The 19977-nt window shown below is 45.6% G+C and overlaps 1 protein-coding gene across 2 annotated transcripts in view; it reads right to left on the reverse strand.

The window, feature by feature from the left end:
• Nucleotides 1-18147, reverse strand: part of Adra1a (adrenoceptor alpha 1A) — a 126578-nt gene extending 108431 nt beyond the window's left edge. For both annotated transcript variants that reach the window (XM_045131499.1, XM_004665835.2), the window contains exons 1-2: nt 17880-18147; nt 14928-16477 (exon numbers count right to left, since the gene is read on the reverse strand). In XM_045131499.1, coding sequence (XP_044987434.1) covers nt 14928-15837 — 910 coding nt within the window. In that variant the 5' untranslated portion in view covers nt 15838-16477; nt 17880-18147. The remainder of the gene's footprint in view (nt 1-14927; nt 16478-17879) is intronic.
• Nucleotides 18148-19977: the final 1830 nt, after the last annotated feature.

Genomic DNA, 19977 nt, shown 5'->3' on the forward strand with positions numbered 1-19977 from the left:
GATAGTCTGAATGTAAAGTGTCCCCCATGGCTTTGTATCTTTGTGATTGAGCCTCGTACTTGATCTCTAGATGGTGGAGCCTTGGGAGGCGGAGCCTTGCTGGAGGAGGTGTGTCAATGGAGATAGAACTTCAGGTTTATTAGGCCAGCTCCAAGACCTGCCTTGGACTACTTTCATCCGGATACGTGATAGCTTTCTGCTCTGTCATGCTTTCCCTACCACGATGAACCTTCCCTTCAAAACCGGGAGCCTGAAATAAGCCTTTTCCTCCCATAAACTTGGTTTGGGTGTTTTGTCCCATCAATCAGATGCTCACTACTACAGGAGGGTAAGTCAGTCCACACAGATGAAAGCAGATGGATGCTTGCTAGAGACTGGGGAAAGGCAAGACTACTGCTAATGGGGACATAGTTTTTTTTCTTTTTTATATAGGGTAATAGAAGTATGTTGGGGCTGCTTAGTGTAATGGGAACAATATTGGTAGTGAAAGCACAATTACAAAAAAAACCCAAAATATTGGCTACTGAAAGCACAATTTAAAATGTTTCAAATTGAGAAAAATGGTGAAAAACTTATGACATGAATTTTACCATAATTAAAAAAAAGTCACAAAGTGGAGAGACAATTAGTCTTTTTAGGAACCTTCAAGTAATGGTGGAGGTACCCCCAGCATATTTAAAAATATTTCATTTATTTGACAGAGAGAGGGGCAGAGACAGAATGAATATATGTGCCAGGGCTGCCAGCCACTGCAAAGGAACTCCAGATGCACTTGCCACTTTGTGCATCTGGCTTTACGTGGGTACTAGAAAATCAAATGGGGACCAGCAGGCTTTGCAAGCAAGTACTGTTTTTTACTTTTGGTTTTTTGAGGTAGGGTCTCACTTTAGCCCAGGCTGACCTGGAATTCACTATGGAGTCTCAGGGTGGCCTCGAACTCACAGCAATCCTCCAACCTCTGCTTCCTGAGTGCTGGGATTAAAGGTGTGCGCCACCATGCCTGACTTTTTTTTTTTTTTTTTTGAGGTAGGGTCTCACTCTAGCTTAGGCTGACCTGAAATTCATTATTTAGTCTCTGGCTGGCCTCAAACTCACAGTGATCCTCCTACCTTTGCCTCCTGAGTGTGCACCACCATCCCTGATGCAAGCATCTTTTAAACTGCTGAGCCATCTTTCCAGCTCAAGGAATTTTTAAAAATATTTTTATTTGTTTATTTGCAAGTAGAGAGAGACATAGAAACATGTTAGAAACACTTTAAGAAATATTACATGAAGACTTAAAAATGTTGTGCTGTGTGAACTAAGATATTTCTATTTTGATACATTTTTGAAATTTATGTACAATAAAGCAAGATGATCAATCATGCCATTGTTGGCACTTGGGGCTGGTTAATTCTCTGCTGCAGCGCTATCTGTGCGATGTTTTAGCAATATTCCTGGTCTAATCTCCTGGAAGTCAGGAGCGTCTCCAGCCTCATAGTGAAAAATGAAAATGTCTTTCGAAATCTCCAAATGTTCGTGGGGTTCAAAGTGCCTCTGCTTTAGGAATGGTTTGCTATTCTGGGATTTCACCCTCTTCTAACATTTCCTTTAAAAATTCATTGCTGAGAATGTCCATCAGTAATTTCCTAGTAATAGTGAAATCATGGCAAAAAGACTGACTGACACCATTGCAGATTTCAGGTAAAGTTCAGAAGCATTTCTCACTTCTGGGGACTAATCCGCCTGACCAGCTTGTAAAAGCAGGTTTCTAACTCTCATCAAAATGCCCTGGCAAGAATCTAAATGTGGATAGCGCATAAAAAAAAAAAGTTAGTGTGCAAAATGTTCCCTTCTCAAACCCTTTTTGGGCAAAGACTACTGCTCTGCCGGCATTCCAGAATAATGACAGCCCATGAGCCCTCTACAGCTTCGCCTCCTGCCCCTCCGAGAATGCACTCCGCGGTGCTTTCTGCTGCCCGAGGCTACTGAGTCTGAAACCAGACACCGTGAGCGCTGGGCGACCTGTGTTCCAAAGCGCTGGCAGTGTGGCCAGCGGGAAGGGGTTTCCCAGTGTTCAAGACTTGTGATTCCCAGGCTGCTGTCACTAGCGAGGCACCACTTTTCTCCAGCTTATAGCCGGGATTTCTCAGGGATATTTTGTTTGCACACAAAACTCTGGAAGTAAGTTTGAAAGTCACCAGGGCCATGGCGGCTCCTCTTCGCAGGGGTCAAGAGCAGAGTACAGAGGACTCAAGTAGAACCATGTGAACCAGGACCCGGGAGCCTTGACTTGGTGACCAAATCCTGTCCCTGTTTCTGGGAAGGCAGACAGCCAGTGCCAACAGAAGTCACTCACACTCTGTTGTACCTTAGTTTTCTCACCTTACACTGCGACATCCACCTTTCAGACGTGTCTTGGGAATTAACTTGCTGCACAAGTGATGTATACACGTCCCCATGCCACGTATGGAGAGGGGGCTTGCAGACCCCCTAGGCCCATGTTAAAGCCCCAAACTTCAAGGTGATGACATTAGGAAGTGGGACCCAGGGGACATGATTAGGATTCAATGAAGCCATGAGGTAGAGAGAGCTACATGATGGGACTCGTGTCCTTAAAAGTGAGGAGCGGGAGGGGGTGGACAGGGAGGAGGCTAACAATGGTACCAGCTTGATTGTCTTAACTGAGTACAAAACTAATTAATAAAAATAAATAAATAAAAATGAGAGAGAGAGAGAAAGAGAAGTGAGGAGCAGGGACACACAGGAGAAGGTGACTGTGAGACTGGACACTGATCATCCCCCAAACCCTGGGTGGGACTTCCTCCAGTTGCCAGAGCTATGAAGAGTCAATGCTGATGCCATCTTAAGCCTCCCAGCCTGTGGTACTGTGTCCCAGATGATAAGATAACTGGCCATCACATGACAGAGAAATAACCAGAAGACCCTCAGCAAACAGTATAGAAGTTCACCACCCCTCTCTCAATATTTGACAAATAAAGGTGATGGTGGATAAAAGTACACGTGAGGGCTGGAGAGATGGCTTAGCGGTTAAACGCTTGCCTGTGAAGCCTAAGGACGCCGGTTCGAGGCTCGGGTTCCCCAGGTCCCATGTTAGCCAGATGCACAAGGGGGCGCACGTGTCTAGAGTTCGTGTGCAGAGGCTGGAAGCCCTGGCGCGCCCATTCTCTCTCTCTCCCTCTATCTGCCCTTCTCTCTGTGTCTGTCGCTCTCAAATAAATAAATAAAAATTAAAAAAAAAAGTACACGTGAAACAAAACAAAGAAGATTTGAAAACTCTGCTATTAAAATGATCAGTAACCATCTAGTCAACATTGAAAAGGGAAATTATTGACCAACTACTGGGACCTAACAGAAAACTTCGATTAATTCCATAGCTAAAATAACTTAGTTCATAACTCTCTGACTACAATGTAGTCAATTGGGCATTCATTTTAAGAAATGATGGGATAAAAACCACTCAATTATTTTGAAATTACAAATCATCTCACCACCAACACAGGCACTTCTGCTATCTACATTGGACAAATATATATGTGGTAGAAATGCAGATTGACTGGTAGAGGACACTGGGTAGTAAAACACTACAGGAAGAAACAATCGTTTGCTTCAAGGAACATGTGTAGTTCTGATTGCTTTTAATCTTGAGTAAAAAGAATTAAAATGTGCAAATTAAACATTCTTTTCAAGCTAGTATCACAAAGGAAAACTATTACCAGAAAATAAAAGAGAGAAATCCATAGAGATCAAGTTAATTAACTAGATAACAGGTTAAAATAAATAAACCCAGAATGTGAATCTGTTGGGGAAAAAAGGAGACCTATAAAATTAACTGTCTTCCATGAAATTTCAGTGAGCACAAAAAGAAATTACAAGTTTATAATGTGGAAAATGAGAAAGATGTCAAAGAAATGAAACCTTACAGAATTTCATACATGAATTCAAGCTACAATGTTGAGCCTCAAGGAGAAGGAAAATGGAAAACAATATACAAATGATCAAATCTGACAATCAGAATAGATCACTCAGTCTCCATGGAAGAAACAGAAACTGGACTCCAAGAGCTGTGTTCATAAAAGGAGCTCAGCCCAAGTGTTTTATGAGCACGTTTTTCAGAGCTTCAAAGAGCACATATTCCTTATGTGATTTCAGTAGTTACAATTTGTAGGAAAAAATGAAGTTTCACAGTCTTCTTGATGAAGTTAACATAAAGCTGGTACCAAAACTGTGATGAACATAGCACAGTAAGACAGAAAAAGAGACTGACTTCACATGGAAATAGGCAAACTAGCAGTTAAGTAATTAAGTGGGACAGTAACATTAAAAAAAAAGGTCACTTGATCAAACAGTATTGAGTCCAGGAATACATGGATAGTATAAAAATATGAAATTAAATGGATAATATTAATGGACAATTACTCAATTATCCATGTTAATTGATAATTATTCAATTACCCATTAATTATTAATGCTAATGGATAATTATTTGTCCATTAATGTGGATGATAAATTAATGGATAATATTAATGCCATTAGAAAATATGGTGAAATTAAAAATAGTATAAAGTTGTAAATCTAGCTTTTAAAAATTGTATTCTAAGATGGAAATATACTAAAATGCATTTCAGTGTATGTCTAAATAAATCTACATTTGTACACTATAGAAAGATACTTTTTTATTTGCAGAGGTATATTGATTTAAAACCAATAGCTAGTGTTATAGCTGGCTTTTAAATACCAGAGTGATATTTCTTATCATGATCATAAATTTTTTAAAATTTATTTGCAAGCAAAGAGAGACAGAAGAGAGACAGACAGAGACAATGGGCATGCCAAGGCCTCCAGCCACTGCCAATGAACTCCAGATGAATACACCACTTTGTGCATCTTATGTGAGTACTGGTGAATCTAATTCCAGTTTTTAGGCACCTAAACCACTGAGCAATTTCTCTAGGCCTTTTTTCTTTTTGTTTGTTTTGTTTTTGGTGTTTCGAGGTAGGGTCTTACACTAGCCCAGGCTGACCTGGAATTTACTATGTAGTCCAGGCTAGCCTTGAACTCACAGCAATCCTCTTACCTCAGTCTCCCAAGTGCTGGGATTAAAGACATGTGCCACTGTACCCAGCTATAACTGAGAACATGTGTGACTCAATGAGGTTGAAGCCTCAGCTCAAAAATAGGTGAAGCTCCACAGAGTCCGGAGTTTCTTGGAAGACTGGACATCCAAGAATAGACAAGATAATTTTACAAAGGGATATTTGCCCCAGGAGTCTTAAGCCATAAAATTCTAAAGTCTATTATAAAACCCATTATTCAAATAATGTGACATCAAGGCTAAAGAAGACATGGAAAAGGAAGATTCCAGATTTTAAAAAATGAAACAAATGTGATTTTTCTAAGTGACAGGGCTTGATGGATTATTTAATAAATCTTTTCAGATTATCTGTCTAAAGCTATTTCAGAATTAATTGCTAGATTCCATCAACTAACACACAAACAAAAATGTCCAGGTATAATCCAGATGACACCCTGGAAGCAGTACGTTGCTCAGCAACCTCAGATTCACTAGGGGACAATAGAGTGGGCTCCGGAGATGAGCTGCTAAGGACCAGTCTCTAGGTACAGCAACCTAAAAATACATACATTACAAAGATAAACTAGGACCAAGGGCCCTGCTATAGTTTGGATGTTGAATGTCCTTGGAGGTCCATGTTTTAAAGGCTAGTTCCCCAGGGAATCACTCATAGGAGATGAAGTGGACCTTATGGGAGGTCCTTAGGCCATGGAGGGTATGCTCCATGGGGGACTTTAGGGTCTGTTCTCCCATCTCTCTGCTGGTTTCTTGGTTCATAAAGTCAGTGTTTTGATCTTCCTCATGCTCCTACCACTATGTGCTACCCTCCCCGGAAGCTCAACACACAGGGTCACCCTTACCTTTGACTGGAACCTCTAGAACCATGAGACAAAATAACCTTTTTCTCTTTATAAGTGAACTGCCTTGGGTATTTTCTTATAGCGACAGAAAGCTAACCATTACAGGTGCTTATTTCCTACCCATCTCTGACTACTTTTAGGTTCCATGAGACCTTCGCCTTGTCAACATGTTAGAGAGCAATTTTGAAAAGCTAAATGCTGTGCTCGGAAAGTTTGTGTCCTATGAAGTATATATATTAGCAACTCAACCTCCAGTGTGATGGTAATAGGAGATGGGCCATCAGGGATGGGATGAGGAAAGAAGTTCCCTGAGAGCATCATTATTTCCTCTACCATGACAGCTAGGGGAACATAGAATTAACCAGAAAAAGGCCTTACTAGAAACCCAACCTGCTGGTGCATTTATTTTGGATGTCCCAGTCTCTAGAGTTCTGTTGCTAATAAATGACAGTTAACTGTCTATGTACATACATACATACATACATATACATATATATATATATATATATATATATATATATATATATATATATATATATATATATATATATATATATATTTTACTGTAATAGTAGCCAGAGTGGACCAAGCACTGAGTCAAATAAAGGAGAGTAAGGATGTAAGAGCATACATGAATTTCAAGATGATGGAGTGTGTGTGTGTGTGTGTGTGTGTGTGTGTGTGTGTGTGTGTGGTATCTGTGGAAATTTGAGAGAAAGATCATATAGGTTTTGGAAAATAAAGAAACTATGTTTCCTCAGCACTTGTGAATATTGCACATAATAGGCACCCAATGCTTGTGATAAGTGAGTGGTCCTTGTCTTCAGTGGATAAAACAAGTATGTTTGCAGGTAAAAAAATAAATAAATAAATTTTAAAAAGTAATGTAAAAACACAGAGAAGGGCTAGAGATATGGCTTAGTGGTTAAGCACTTGCCTGTGAAGCCTAAGGAACCTGGTTCGAGGCTCGATTCCCCAGGACCCACGTTAGCCAGATGCACAAGGGGGCGCATGCATCTGGAATTCGTTTACAGTGGCTGGAAGCCCTGGCGCACCCGTTCTCTCTCTCTCTGTCGCTCTCAAATAAATAAATAAAAATAAAAATAAACACAGAGAAGCAATTTCATCAAATGACTAATACAAATGTGGAAAGAAATGTTCAAATGGAAAAAAATACACTAAAAAAATGAAAGACTATTCTGTGAATGTCAAACTGGCAAACTGAATAATGAGGTGAAAACAGCTGTATCTTGCTAGACAAAAAAAACAAAACAAAACAAAACAAAAAAAACCAAAAAAACAGAAAACAGACAAACAAACAAAAACCTCCATGCCTTTGAAAATGTCTTCTTGTCTAACTCTGAGGTAAGGGGATCCGGCAGTGAGACTGTTACTAAGTGACAAAGGAGTTACCACTTCTTCAGCAGAGGGAGTTTGCCTGGCTGCAGCCTGCTTTGAGAGTCAGCAATTGTTCAAAGCATTGTGAGGTCTCAGTGTCGATTTCTTCCTCTAGCACATTCTTTTCAATGTGATGGCAAATGGTCACTGACAGATTTGTCTTGTGGATAGAACCAAAATTAATTTAAAGCCAGGTCTGGTTATACTATTTGTGATCACAAGAGATGCTTTCTCATAAAGCTAAGCACTGAAGACAATAACAAGAGAGGATTTCCAGAGCTATGCAGGAGCTCCCAGTAATAAGTATTTTTAAAAATTTTTATTTACTTATTTGAGAGTGACAGACATAGAGAGAAAGAGGCAGAGAGAGAGAGAGAGAGAAAGAATGGGTGAGCCAGAGCCTCCAGCCGCTGCAAATGAATGTCAGAGGCGTGCGCCCCCTTGTGCATCTGGCTAAGGTGGGTCTGGGGGAACTGAGCCTTGAACCAGGGTCCTTAGGCTTCATAGGCAAGCGCTTAACCGCTAAGCCATCTCTCTAGCCCCAGAAATAGGTGTTTTAACTGACATGTTAAAAGCTATTGGACAGGATATATCTTACTATGTCCTATGGAAAATGTCTCCCAACTGCTCTATCCACAGTCTTCCTTTCACTAAGTCTTTGCTATGTTAAAATATGATTTAGTCATCTCTGTACTGTGGTTATCATGGGATAGCTATCAAGTCCTGCTTGGTCTGGTCCCTCTCTTTCCAGTTTCATTGGACACCAATTAGGTCGGTTCACAGTGACCTTCCAGAAAATCTTTGTCAGCATCAGGGTGGCTCTGCCAGGGTCTTTGGACATTTGGTTCCTCCCTGCTATGTTTTTTAATTATTTTTATCTATTAGAGCATGTGCCAGGGCCTCCAGCCACTGCAAACAAACTCCAGATGCATTGGCCACCTTGTACATCTGGCTTACGTGGCTTCTGGGGAATCAAACTTGGGTCCTTTGGCTTTGCAGGCAAACACCTTAACCGCTGAGCTCCAGCCCCTCCCTGCTATTTTTAAGCACTAAATATCACAACCCAGCTCAAAGATCAAGTCCTTCCCAGTAAGAATTTCAGCCTTCCCTACCCAAGACTATCTTTCCCTATTGTATGGGGTTTCAAGGCACTATCTAAGCCTCCCTTAGGGCAGTTACAGCATTTGCAATTGTTCTTATGTGGTCATCTCACTGATTTGTGTATCCCTCTTGGGATCAGAAACCCACAGGAAAAGTAAAAAGGACCCTGACTGTTTGACTTGATGTATTGGGCCAAGCCTGAAACTTTGCTAGGCATTTAATTGTTTGGATTTATGGTGATTTGTCATGATCTACCATGACTTGGTGGCTGTCTTGCACACAGTAGGTGTTCTATGAAATCTTGCTGAGGAATCACTTTCAGCCCCACTGCTTTCACCCGACAGCCAGGTTAGCTGGTCTTCAAGCTTCAGGACTCTCCTGTTTCTGCCTCCCATCTCATCATGGGCGCACTGGGACTATAGATGCCTCTACGTGGGCTCTGGGGATCAGAACACAGTTACTCACACTTGCACAGCAAGCATTTTAGACACAGAACCATCTCTCCAGCCATTCTGTCTTTTTCAAATTCATAATTCTATGGTCTATTTTCTATGTCCTTACAAATCAAATCTCAACCCAGGCCTGCCTCCTTCAATTCAGATTTAAGAGCCATGGTGTAGGTCCAACAACAATGCCAGAATTTGTATTGAAATCAGATAATAATATGTCCAGAATTCAGACACGTGACGACATGTTCCATAAGTAGTGCTGCCTGGTCCCTTTCTTCCTGACGCTCTTTCCTTCCTATGCCTCAACCCTGGGCATCCACCCACTCCATGGAAGCTTCCCTGTGTCAACCTGTCACACGAACACTGGGAAGATTAGCATTTATTGCCACGTGCTGTGTGGTAGGTACTATGCGACGCAGTTGCCTTGTATGATATCACCTGCTTTATGAAAAGGAAATGCAAGGTCTTGATCTCAGACTTGTACTTTTTTATTTATTATTTTAAGCCGGGCACACTGTTTCTGGGACTAGTGGGCAGTAGACCAAGGAATCAGACACTCCAAGATGACATCAAGCTTAAGCCTTCTTGGAGGACTGTCTCCATCTATCCTTCCTTCCCATAGTCAAAGGCTAACCTTTGCTTGTCTCCCTATGCATCTCCGCCACCAAAGCTGGCCTTTCATAAGCTTTCACTTAAAGAAAAGAATGACCTTCAGTAGCTCCTAGTGCAAACTCCCTCTGCTAAGGGGTCCATGTCTAAATCAAACATTTGGGATGAAAGATGGAAACAAGACTGGACAGACTTAGTCATGTTGCTACTTGCCATCTCACTAGTCAATCCAGCAAGCAGCCCAGCCTTGGTGTGGAGAATGCTGGGGACCAGGGATGTGTGGTGGCAACAAGGAGATGAAGCTACTCCTGCTATGAGGCGAGGACCTTCCTTCCTTCCTTCCTTCCTTCCTTCCTTCCTTCCTTCCTTCCTTCCTTCCTTCCTTCCTTCCTTCCTTCCTTCCTTCCTTCCTTCCTTCCTTCCTTCCTTCCTTCCTTCTTCTTCCTTCTTCTTCCTTCCTTCTTCTTCCTTCTTCCTTCTTCCTTCCTCTTCCTTTCTTTCTTTCTTTTTTTTTTTTGAGACTAAGTCTCATGTAGCCCAGGCTGACTTCAAACTTACTGTGTAGCTGAGGCTGACTCCTGATCCCCTTGCTTCTACCCTCCAAGTGCTGTGATTGAAGTAGTGATCCACTACACCTGACTGAATACAGACCTTCCTTCTGTGATGAAAAAGAACCCACTTCCAGAATTCCCTCAGCTCTTACCACATGTGAGTGGTTCACCTCTCAACTTTGCACGCCCCTCCTCCCTAGTCCTCTCTCTGTCCAGAATTCCAGTCTAGACTGATAACCTCTTCTCCCCAAGGCGGCGCTTGCCATGTCCCTTGGCTACGATAAAAGTAGTGGTGTATGTAGTTTCTGTTCACGTTTTGTATGAAGATGCACTTAAATTCATTAAGTAAAAATCAGTGAGGTCTTACTGGTGGCCCAGCAGAAGCAGTGCTATCTCCTTTGAGAACCTGCTCAGGCAGCAGCTGGGGCTCCTGGAAGTGTCTGCAGTGACTTTGGGTGAACATAGTTGCTATGTTCCTTAGCAGGTGGTGATAATATTACTCGTCTATTTCCCAGGCCCACGTGGCTCACAGTTTGTCTTTTCAACCAGATTATTAGGAGGCCCTGGAGGGCTGGGGTGTCTTTTATTCATCTTTTCTTCTTCCTTCTGTTTACCTGGGTATCTAGGACTTTTCACACCATCCATACATCCTGAGAGAAATAGCCTCTCACTCATTAGGTGTGAAGAGGAAATTTCCAACTGGAGGTTGGTAAGTTCAGGGGTCCTTCACCCTATGAAGCATGCTGTGTAGATAGTGTCTATTGTAGGTTTTCAGTTTTCCTCCTGCCATATTCCTTTATTAGGAGGTAAAGGAAATACATGGACTCTTGTCTTTCTTCTTTTCTTCTCTTTTACAAGTCTCTCACCATCATATCTCATAATACTTGAATACCTCATAATATATTAATGACATAATATCTTAATACCTCAGAATATCTTAATATCATAATATCTCACTTTACCATCACCTGCTCTTTGGCAGCACAGACCACAGGGGACACTATTAATGTCATGGCACCCACCTTCCTGGCAGGACACTAAGTCCAGAGCCATCATATCTCTGTTTAGAGCTGGGCTCTTTCCATCATCTACTCTCACCCCAGTCTGTGTCTCTCACAGATGACCCCTCTTCTTGTTCCCTACAACTCATATCCGCCCTCAGTCATGTTTCTGTAATCCTCAGTGGCATAGCTGTGAGGCAGCATCCCACAGATTTTTTCAATGCTCTGCTTTATATGCCTGATCACAGATCCCCCTAAATGCCCCCAAGACCAAACTGGATTTTCATAATGTATTTACTCTCCCATTGTCAAAGGTATTTTACAGATTCTCTTTGGTCATCAATTCTCCCATTCCTTATTTCTTCCTTCCACTCTTCTTATCTCACTGAGGACATGAAATATCCTGGACACCCCTTGTGGTCCCCTTCCCGTCTTCTCGCCTTGGTGTTCATATCCCTTCTTGGTCACTTTTCTGTCACTTCCTCCTTTCTCTTTTCTTTGCCTATGCCCCCAGTGTTCTGGTAGATTTTCATCTTTCTCAGATAGGATATCCTGTAGCCCACCTTGGAGAACTGTCTTTTGTCCTGCCAGCATTGCCCCTTCCCAGTTCCATTCCAGCCAAACTCCTCAAAAGGATTGTCTACTTTCCCTCTTCCCATTTCACCTTTCCTTCCTGCTAAGAGGCACACAACTGGGCTTTTGTTCCCATCACCCCACTGATGCTCTTGGCTTCACATGACCATCCATCAGTAAGGACCTGCTTATTGCCCAAGACCTCAGGCCTCTTTCATTTTATTTATTTTTATTGACACCTTTCATACTTACAGACAATAAACCATGATAATTCCCTCCCCTCCCCCCACTCCCCTTCACAAATCCAGACTCCATCATATCCCTTCCCTCTCCCCATTAGTTCAGACCTTTTTTTTACTTCGCCCAGCAGCTGCACATTTACTTGCACGGGGGAAAATGAAACAAACTGATTGCCCACTTCTGCTGGCCTCTTCCACCCTCACCATTCTGTTTCTAATTCCATTAAATGTACCACTATTTGCCCAGTTATTGAGGCTCCAAACCTGGAAGTCACTTTTAGTTTCTCTCTTTTCTTACCTCCCCATGTCCAATTTTGCCAGAATTACCTGTGAAATAAGGGCCGACTGTGGTCATATCTGACCATCTCTACCTGTCACACATACTGAGTCCGCATCCTGCCCCCTCTGGCCTCTCTCCACTACAGCTTCCGACCTGACCTCCTTGCTTCTACTCCTGCCCCTCCAGTAGCACATTCTCCACTCAACAACCAGAACAATCCTTCCAAAATCTAAAATGAGACCAATCCCCTTCCATGGCTTCCAATCATAGAACAATATGAAAATTTTTTATTTATTTCATTAGACAGAGTGAGAAAGAGGGAAAGAGAGAGAGAGAGAGAGAGAGAGAGAGAGAGAGAGAGAGAGAGAGAATGGGCTCACCAGGGCCTTCAGCCACTGCAAAAGAACTCCAGACGCATGTGCTCCCTTGTGCATCTGGCTTACATGGGTGGGTAATGGGGTATCGAACCTGGGTCCTTTGGCTTTGTAGGCAAGTGCCGTAGCCGCTAAGCCATCCCTCTAGCCCACAATATGAAATTTTTACTTTGGCCAAGAAGACCCCACGTGACTTTGATTTTTATCTGTCCCTGTCCTCTTTGCGATCTTGCCTGCCCTTCCCTGTCTGTAGGGCAGCCCTCTGGCTGTTCCTTGAACAGGTCTGCACTTGCTGTTGTCTCTCTCTCTCTGCCAAGGAGCTCTTCCTCCTAGTTTTTGTAAGCCTGGCTCTTCAAGTCAGTCAGGCAGGGTTCTTCCTAAATATCCTCCCTCCCGAGAGAACCCCCCTGAACACCTGGCCCATTATCCTTCTCCTAGCCAGGATCCTCTTCTGCTAACTTCTTGAGAATGTCTATTAATCCGTGGCTTTTTCCAGATGCATTTGTTTATGTCTGCTCCCTCCAAAAGAATGCAGACATTGCATGGGCAAGAAATCCACTGCTTTGTTCATGTTAAGTGCGTAGCACAAGTGCTAAATAAACATTTGTAGAGCTGCAGATGCAGCCATACATGTGCCAAGTTCAGGAGGCAGAAAGAGGAGGGGTGCAGGAAGAGACCAAGGCCAAGAGAGCTACTCCAGTGAGCTCCAGGCTTCTCAGGAGCAGAGTTGGGGACAATGACAGGCTGGCACAATGCAAGGCCAGGTGGTGGAGTGGGAAGGGCCTCTAACCAATAGTACTGTTCAATAGAAACCCTGAAGTCATAGAGATAATTTATATCTCCACAGTCCAAAATGGTAGCCACTGACCACAGGTGACCATTGAGTGCTTGTAAAGTGGCCAGTGGCACTGAGGAACCAAATTTGAATATTCCTTAATTTTAATTCACATTTAAATAGCTATATGTGGCTGCTGGCCATAGCATTAGAATTTGAAAAGTTCCCTTCTCCCACCTGTGAAGTCAGGGTAAAAGTTGTTGAATGGAGGCTTGAGAGATAGCTTAGCCATTAAGGCACTTGCCTGGAAAGGCTAAGAGCCTTGGTTCAATTCCCTAGGACCCATATAAGCCAGATGCACAAAGTGGTGCATGCATCTGGAGTTCCTTTGCAGAGGCTGGAGACCCTGGTGTGACCATTCTCTCTCTCTCTTTTTCTATTTGCATCTTTCTCTCTCAAATAAGCAAAATATTAAAAATATTGAAATAAAATAAAAAGTTAAAAAGTGTTGAATAAGCTAGGGAAGTAGAGAGGCTGGGGAAAATGTCTGGAACATTCAAGCAATACCAGCTACCACTGTGACAGAGTTGCAGAGTAACAGACTTTAACTACATGTCCTTGAGACTCAGTTTTAAGGTACTTTACATGGATTGCTATTATGATTTTTACCAGGACTTCGTGTTTGTCAGACTTAGCAGCTCATGAATGTGTGGGTCTGTATTTGAGCTCACAAACTGGACATAGCAAACCAGCCCCCTGGGAGCTCACTGAAGGCTTTTCAGGAGATAGATGCCTACTCTGAGCCGACTGGCTTGCTGATACTTATAATGAGCTCATTAGCTTTGACAACAGCTAATTTAGCAGTGGCAAAAACTGGATATGTAACATGACTGTGTTCTTTGCAGTTTCATTTACAGCTTCCCTGATGACCGCTCTGTTTTCATCCTTGCTATTAAAAGAAAAGTAGGTATTTACTTACTGGAAACCTGATGAATTCTGAAGGACTGAAATTGGTTTGGTCATAAAATCATTTTTATGGTTGCAGTGAGTGGTTCACCGTATTTTCCCCCCATACTGAATCCAGAAAATAAACTTCGCACAGAGACAGAACATTGGCAGTAGGACGAATTGTATGGACCATTCAGTATAGTAATAACGCCACACATTTGTCCAGCATAAAGCTGATGATTATCGTCAAGCTGGGGGAAGGGAGGTCTGCATTCTCCCCACTCCACAGAGAGTGGAAGTAGCATGCAAGCCTCAGTACCTGACAGAGGCTCCCATTATGAGGAGGGTGGAGAGATTTAAATTAAAAAAAAAAAAAACAAACCAAACTTGCTTACAGGCCTTAAGAAAAGTTGGCATTCCTATTAAGAAATGCAATTAATCTGCATCGGCTCGAAGCCTCTTTAGAGGACTTGGGAAAGTGCCCTTAGGATCCAATGCAAATGAGCCTGGGGTGGAAAAAGAGAAATGAAAAATTTCACGTTCCCACCAGGGAGCATTTCCCAACTACCTCAGCAGCCATTGTGAAATGCAGACCCCCTTTGCATCCCTGCGGGCGGCGAGTCTCCAGTGAAGACCCTCCCCCCCCATCTCTTCGCCTCGCCTCCCCCCTCCCCAGATAAGACCCTCAGACTTACCAATCGGCATCACCAAGAAAAACGGCAGCCAGCAGAGCACGAAGCAGCCGACCACGATGCCCAGCGTTTTGGCGGCTTTCTTCTCCCGGGAGAACTTGAGCAGCCGCACCGAGAAGTGCGTCTTGTTCTTGGCGCTGCTGACGCCGCCGCCTCGGGCCGCCGCCGCCGCCGCCGCCGCCGCCACCGGGGCGTTTTTCCGATGGATGCGGAGCGTCACCTGCTCCGAGTCCGACTTGTCGGTCTTGAGGCCCGACTTGAGGCCGCGGCTCTCGCGTTTGGCCACCACGTACACCCGACAGTACATGACCAGGATGATGGCCAGCGGCACGTAGAAGGAGCCCAGGGCCGAGAAGAGCACGTAGCCCGGTTCCTCGTTGATTTGGCAGATGGTCTCGTCGTCCGGGGCCGGCTGCCTCCAGCCGAACAGGGGACCGATGGAGATGACCAGGGACAGCGCCCAGACGCACAGCAGGGCCCGCACCCCCCTCCTCTGCGTGACGATGGTGGGGTAGCGCAGCGGGTAGCTCACCCCGATGTAGCGGTCGATGGAGATGACGCAGAGGCCCATGATGGACGCGGTGCAGCACAGGACGTCCACCGCCGCCCAGATGTTGCAGAAGACCCTGCCGAAGGCCCAGTAGCCCAGGATCTCGAAGATGGCCGAGAAGGGCAGCACCGTCGAGGTGAGCAAGAGGTCGGCGACCGCCAGGTTGACGATGTAGTAGTGAGTCACCGAGTGCAGGTGACGGTGACAGGCCACGGAGAGGATCACCAGGATGTTTCCCAGCACCCCGAAAATGATGAGGCCCCCCAAGATCACCCCGAGCAGAATGGCCTTGGAAATGTTCACCGGGGCTGGCGGGTGGGTGCAGTTGGAACCTTCGGACGCATTCCCCGAGAGAAACACCATGGTCCCAAGTCGGAGGACCACCCTCCCCGCGGGTGTGGATGGCAGAGAGGGTGGGAATGTGGGAGTAGGGGAGTCACAAAATCCCGGTTTGGGGGAGCCCTACCAGCTGGCTTTGGCTGGAGGTGAGCGAGGAAGTAAGGGTGGGAAACAATCCCAGCCAGCCCCGGGAACCCTCAGAGGGCCATGCTAAGGGGCAGGACATTAAGTGCGACATGGCCAGGGGGGGCTCAGCGCTGCGGGAGACCCTCCCCGCTCACTGTGCTGACCCCGGAGCCCAGCCCGAGCGATCCTTTTTCTACCCAAGGCTTAGGACCCTCCCCCTCCCAAGGAGATGTATTGCCAAAAGCTATCCCGGAAATTACTGGAGTCCGCTTTGGCGCGTCGTCGGCTGATCCGTCCTAGTGGGGACAAACCCAGGAATTCTGCACACAATTTGAAATTCAAAATTCCAGTCTCGCCCGAACTGGCAAATCGGTGCGGGTCAGCCGTGGACGATCGGAGGCAAGGACCCTTGGCATCTGGGCGCTGCTGCTGCCCAGTGGGCTGTCGCGATGAGCTTGGCTGCCCTAGGACGGGGGCTCGAACTAATCCCAGCTTCTAAGGCGCTCTGGCGAGTGTGACCGTTATTTGCCGAGACGTCCTGAGGAAAGAGAGAAGCCGACCTGAGCCAGGCGCCCCGGAGAGGACAGCAAGGTCCAGCGGCGCTGACCGGCGGGCGGCGGGACTCCGGCGGGGAGCCGCCACTCTGCGGTCCAGCAGTCGCTCTGCTAGCTGGAGGCGACCCTGGGGACACGAGTCCCAGGAAGCCGTCCTCGAGTGCTGCGCCCAGCTAGCTGCGTCTGGCCAAGTTCAGGGACCAAAGCAGAAGCAAACAAAAACAAAAAAAGCAAACAAGCCTCCCTCCCCACCTCCCAAAATAATAATAATAAATAACCACAGCAAAAACCCAAGTGGCGGGGTCTGGAGAGCCAGAGCACAGTGACAATAAGATCCTCCTCTCCCCGAGGCGCGACTGCGGCTGGCATCTGTCACCCTGAGCCGATCGGGAGAGTCTGTCGGGGTCTCCAGGTGAACAGGTGGCACCACCGTCACCTGGAGGGGGTTCGGCCTGGGAGAGGGACCCGGGATCCGCAGGCCGGGCCACGCGCGCGCTCACGCCCGCGGACTTGGCGCTCGAGCGTGCGGAGTGCGCGGATCGGTCCACCAGCCAAGCTGGCGGGAGAGCCAAATCCCAGCCGATCCCCAGGGCTGAACGCGACCCAGGACGGTCCAGGCTCGGTTTGTTTGTTTATTTATTGATTGATTCTTTTTCCAAGCCAGAAGGACGATCGCGCCAGGGGCTTCAGTCACCGGCCACACCCGGGCTGGGGGTGGGTGGGGTCGGGGGACCCGGTGGGGAGCGCATCTCTCCGCGAGTGGCAGCCACTGCGGATTTTGTACGTGTAAAAAAAAAAAAAAAAAAAAAACAAAAAACAAAAAAAACCAAATCAAGTCTGCGTCCCAGCAGACAGGGACGCCTCGGGTTTTCTGGGCTGGGGGCCATGATCGGACCTAGAAATCCGGGTGCCACAATTGCAAATGGACCTGAGGGACGTGGGACAAGAGTATGGGGTGTGGGAATGTGCCCAGGTCTCGTGGGCTTGTGCTCCTAGGTACGGAACCCAGAAAAACGCTGTCCCCCCCCCAAAAAAAAATCCCAAGTTCAAGCCCTTTCACAGGTGATAGCCCCCCTCCCCACCAAAAAGAAAAGAAAACAAACAAACAAACAAACAAAAAAAACCCCGCGCCACTGCGGAACCAGCTTTTTCCTACTCGGGTGGATGTATAGGAGGCTTAGAAAGACACTTGTTAGCTAGAAGGAACTTCCCGGAAGGGGTAAGGGAACCGGGGTGGGGCAGGGGTGCGGGTATGAAACCCTGTGGACAAGCCGAGGCGCCAGGGTAAGTGGGGTCGGGGCTCTCGGGGGGCGGGAGGGATGTGCCTGCGGCCACCCGGCTCTGCGGGATGCGGGATGCGGACGTCGCGCACCGCGGCGCACTCACCTGGCTGCCGCAGACCGCTTCAGTCCCGGAGCCGCTTCTCCTGCGCCGGCGGAGGGCAGAAGGGACCTTCTCCTTCTCCTTCTCCGGGGAGCCCCACCGAGCTCCTCTGCTCCAGCTGACTCACCCCGCCACCTCCGAGGCCCCCAGACTCCTGGGTCGCCTCTGCTTAACCTGGTCTTTTCAAATACTGAGTGAGAACAGGAAAGGAAATAAAAATAAAAGCAGCCAATAACTCCGCAATCACCCTTTTAATATTCAGCTCCCGAACACTAGAAAAGAACGGCCAGGAACTTTGCAGATCTCCTGTTGACGTAGTAGGGGCCGGAGCCCAGCTAGTACCGTAATCTCTTGCTCTCCTGCTGTTACCGTATTCCTCTGCGGAAACAGGCAAAGGCGCCTAGAACCTCTCTCTTCTCTCTACCTCTTCCTCTCCTCCCCCCCATCTCTCTCCCTCTCTCTCTCTCTCTCTCTCTCTCTCTCTCTCTCTCTCTCTCTCTCACACACACACACATCTCTCTCTCTCATCTTCCACCTTCTCCCCTTCCTCTCCAGCTCCCCTTGTCTGTCTTTCCCTCTCTCCCTTCCCCAGTGAATGACTAAATTGTCTGATTAAAAAAAAATTATTGACACCCTTGCCAAGTTTTATTATATAGATAGTGTGTTCACAGAAAAACCTGTTTAGACCATATCAATGTAACACGTAGTCCATGTACGCGAAAATCAAGAAGTATGTGATTACTTCGAGGTGCAGGTATATTATTTGCAGAGGTTTAAAAAGTAAGTTAAATCTGATAAAATTCATTAAAATTTATTGTAATAAAATGTTTCCAGGTAGATCAAGTTATTAAATACCATCTACCTTTCATTTCTTTAGACAAGTGAATTTTTCAAAAGTAAGGTCTTAGGGTAGCTTCTCACACAGTTTAGTATTTTTAAGTATTATGCATTGGTTTCTAATTTTCATAAGTTAATGTATCCTTGAAGGAGGTTGCTCCCTGTGGTTCATTTATATTTGAGTATGGAAAGCTGACAAACCACTTTACTCATTCATTCATTCATTTTTTCCTAGTAATTTCCACCTCTGTTTACCTAGGGTTGAGCAAAGCCACATGTATTAAAGAATGTTAAGAACAAACAAGGTTTTTCTCACTCCGAGTCCCCTGGTCTAAGTCATCTTTATCGATTTTGACAACACGTAGTTTTTTGAAGTATGTACTAGGTTGCCTTCAATATAACTACAAAAAAAAAAAAAAAAAAAAAAGGTGGGCTGGAGAGATGGCTTAGAGGTTAAGCGCTTGCCTGTGAAGCCTAAGGACCCCGGTTTGAGGCTCGGTTCCCCAGGTCCCACGTTAGCCAGATGCACAAGGGGGCGCACGCGTCTGGAGTTCGTTTGCAGAGGCTGGAAGCCCTGGTGCGCCCATTCTCTCTCTCCCTCTTTCTGTCTATCTCTCTGTGTCTGTCGCTCTCAAATAAATAAATTCAAAAAAAAAAAATTAAAAAAAAAAAGGTAAGGACAAGATAACTTGGGGAGGGGCAATATAGCCCAGTGGAGCCTTGTAAAGGCTCTGGGCTCAATCTCTACCACTGCCCTGAGCAAAATTGCACTAATTACCTTTTCCAAAAGAGATGTTTGAAAAACTTTTAAAAATATTTTATTTATTTATTTGAGAGAGAGAGAGAGAGAGAGAGAGGAAGCTAGAAAGAGACAGAATGCATATGCCAGGGCCTCTAACCACTGCAAACAAACTCCTGACACATGTGCCACCTTATATATCTGGTGTTACACGGGTACTAAGGAATCAAAATTGGGTCCTTAGGCTTTGCAGCCAAGTGCCTTAACCACTGACCAATTTCTCCAGCCCTGGAAAACTTTTTAAAAACATTTGTTTATTTTTATTTATTTGAGAACGACAGAGAGAGAGAGGGGGGGGGGAGGGAGATTGGGTGAGCCAGGACCTCTAGCCACTGCAAATGAACTCCAGAAGCATGCACCACCTTGTGCATCTGGCTTATGTGGGTCCTGGGGAAATGAGCCTCGAACCAGGGTCTTTAGGTTTCACAGGCAAGTGCTTAACAGCTAAGCCATCTCTCCAGCCTC

The sequence above is a fragment of the Jaculus jaculus genome, chromosome 12 (genome assembly GCF_020740685.1).
Source record: "Jaculus jaculus isolate mJacJac1 chromosome 12, mJacJac1.mat.Y.cur, whole genome shotgun sequence".
NCBI lineage: Eukaryota > Metazoa > Chordata > Mammalia > Rodentia > Dipodidae > Jaculus > Jaculus jaculus.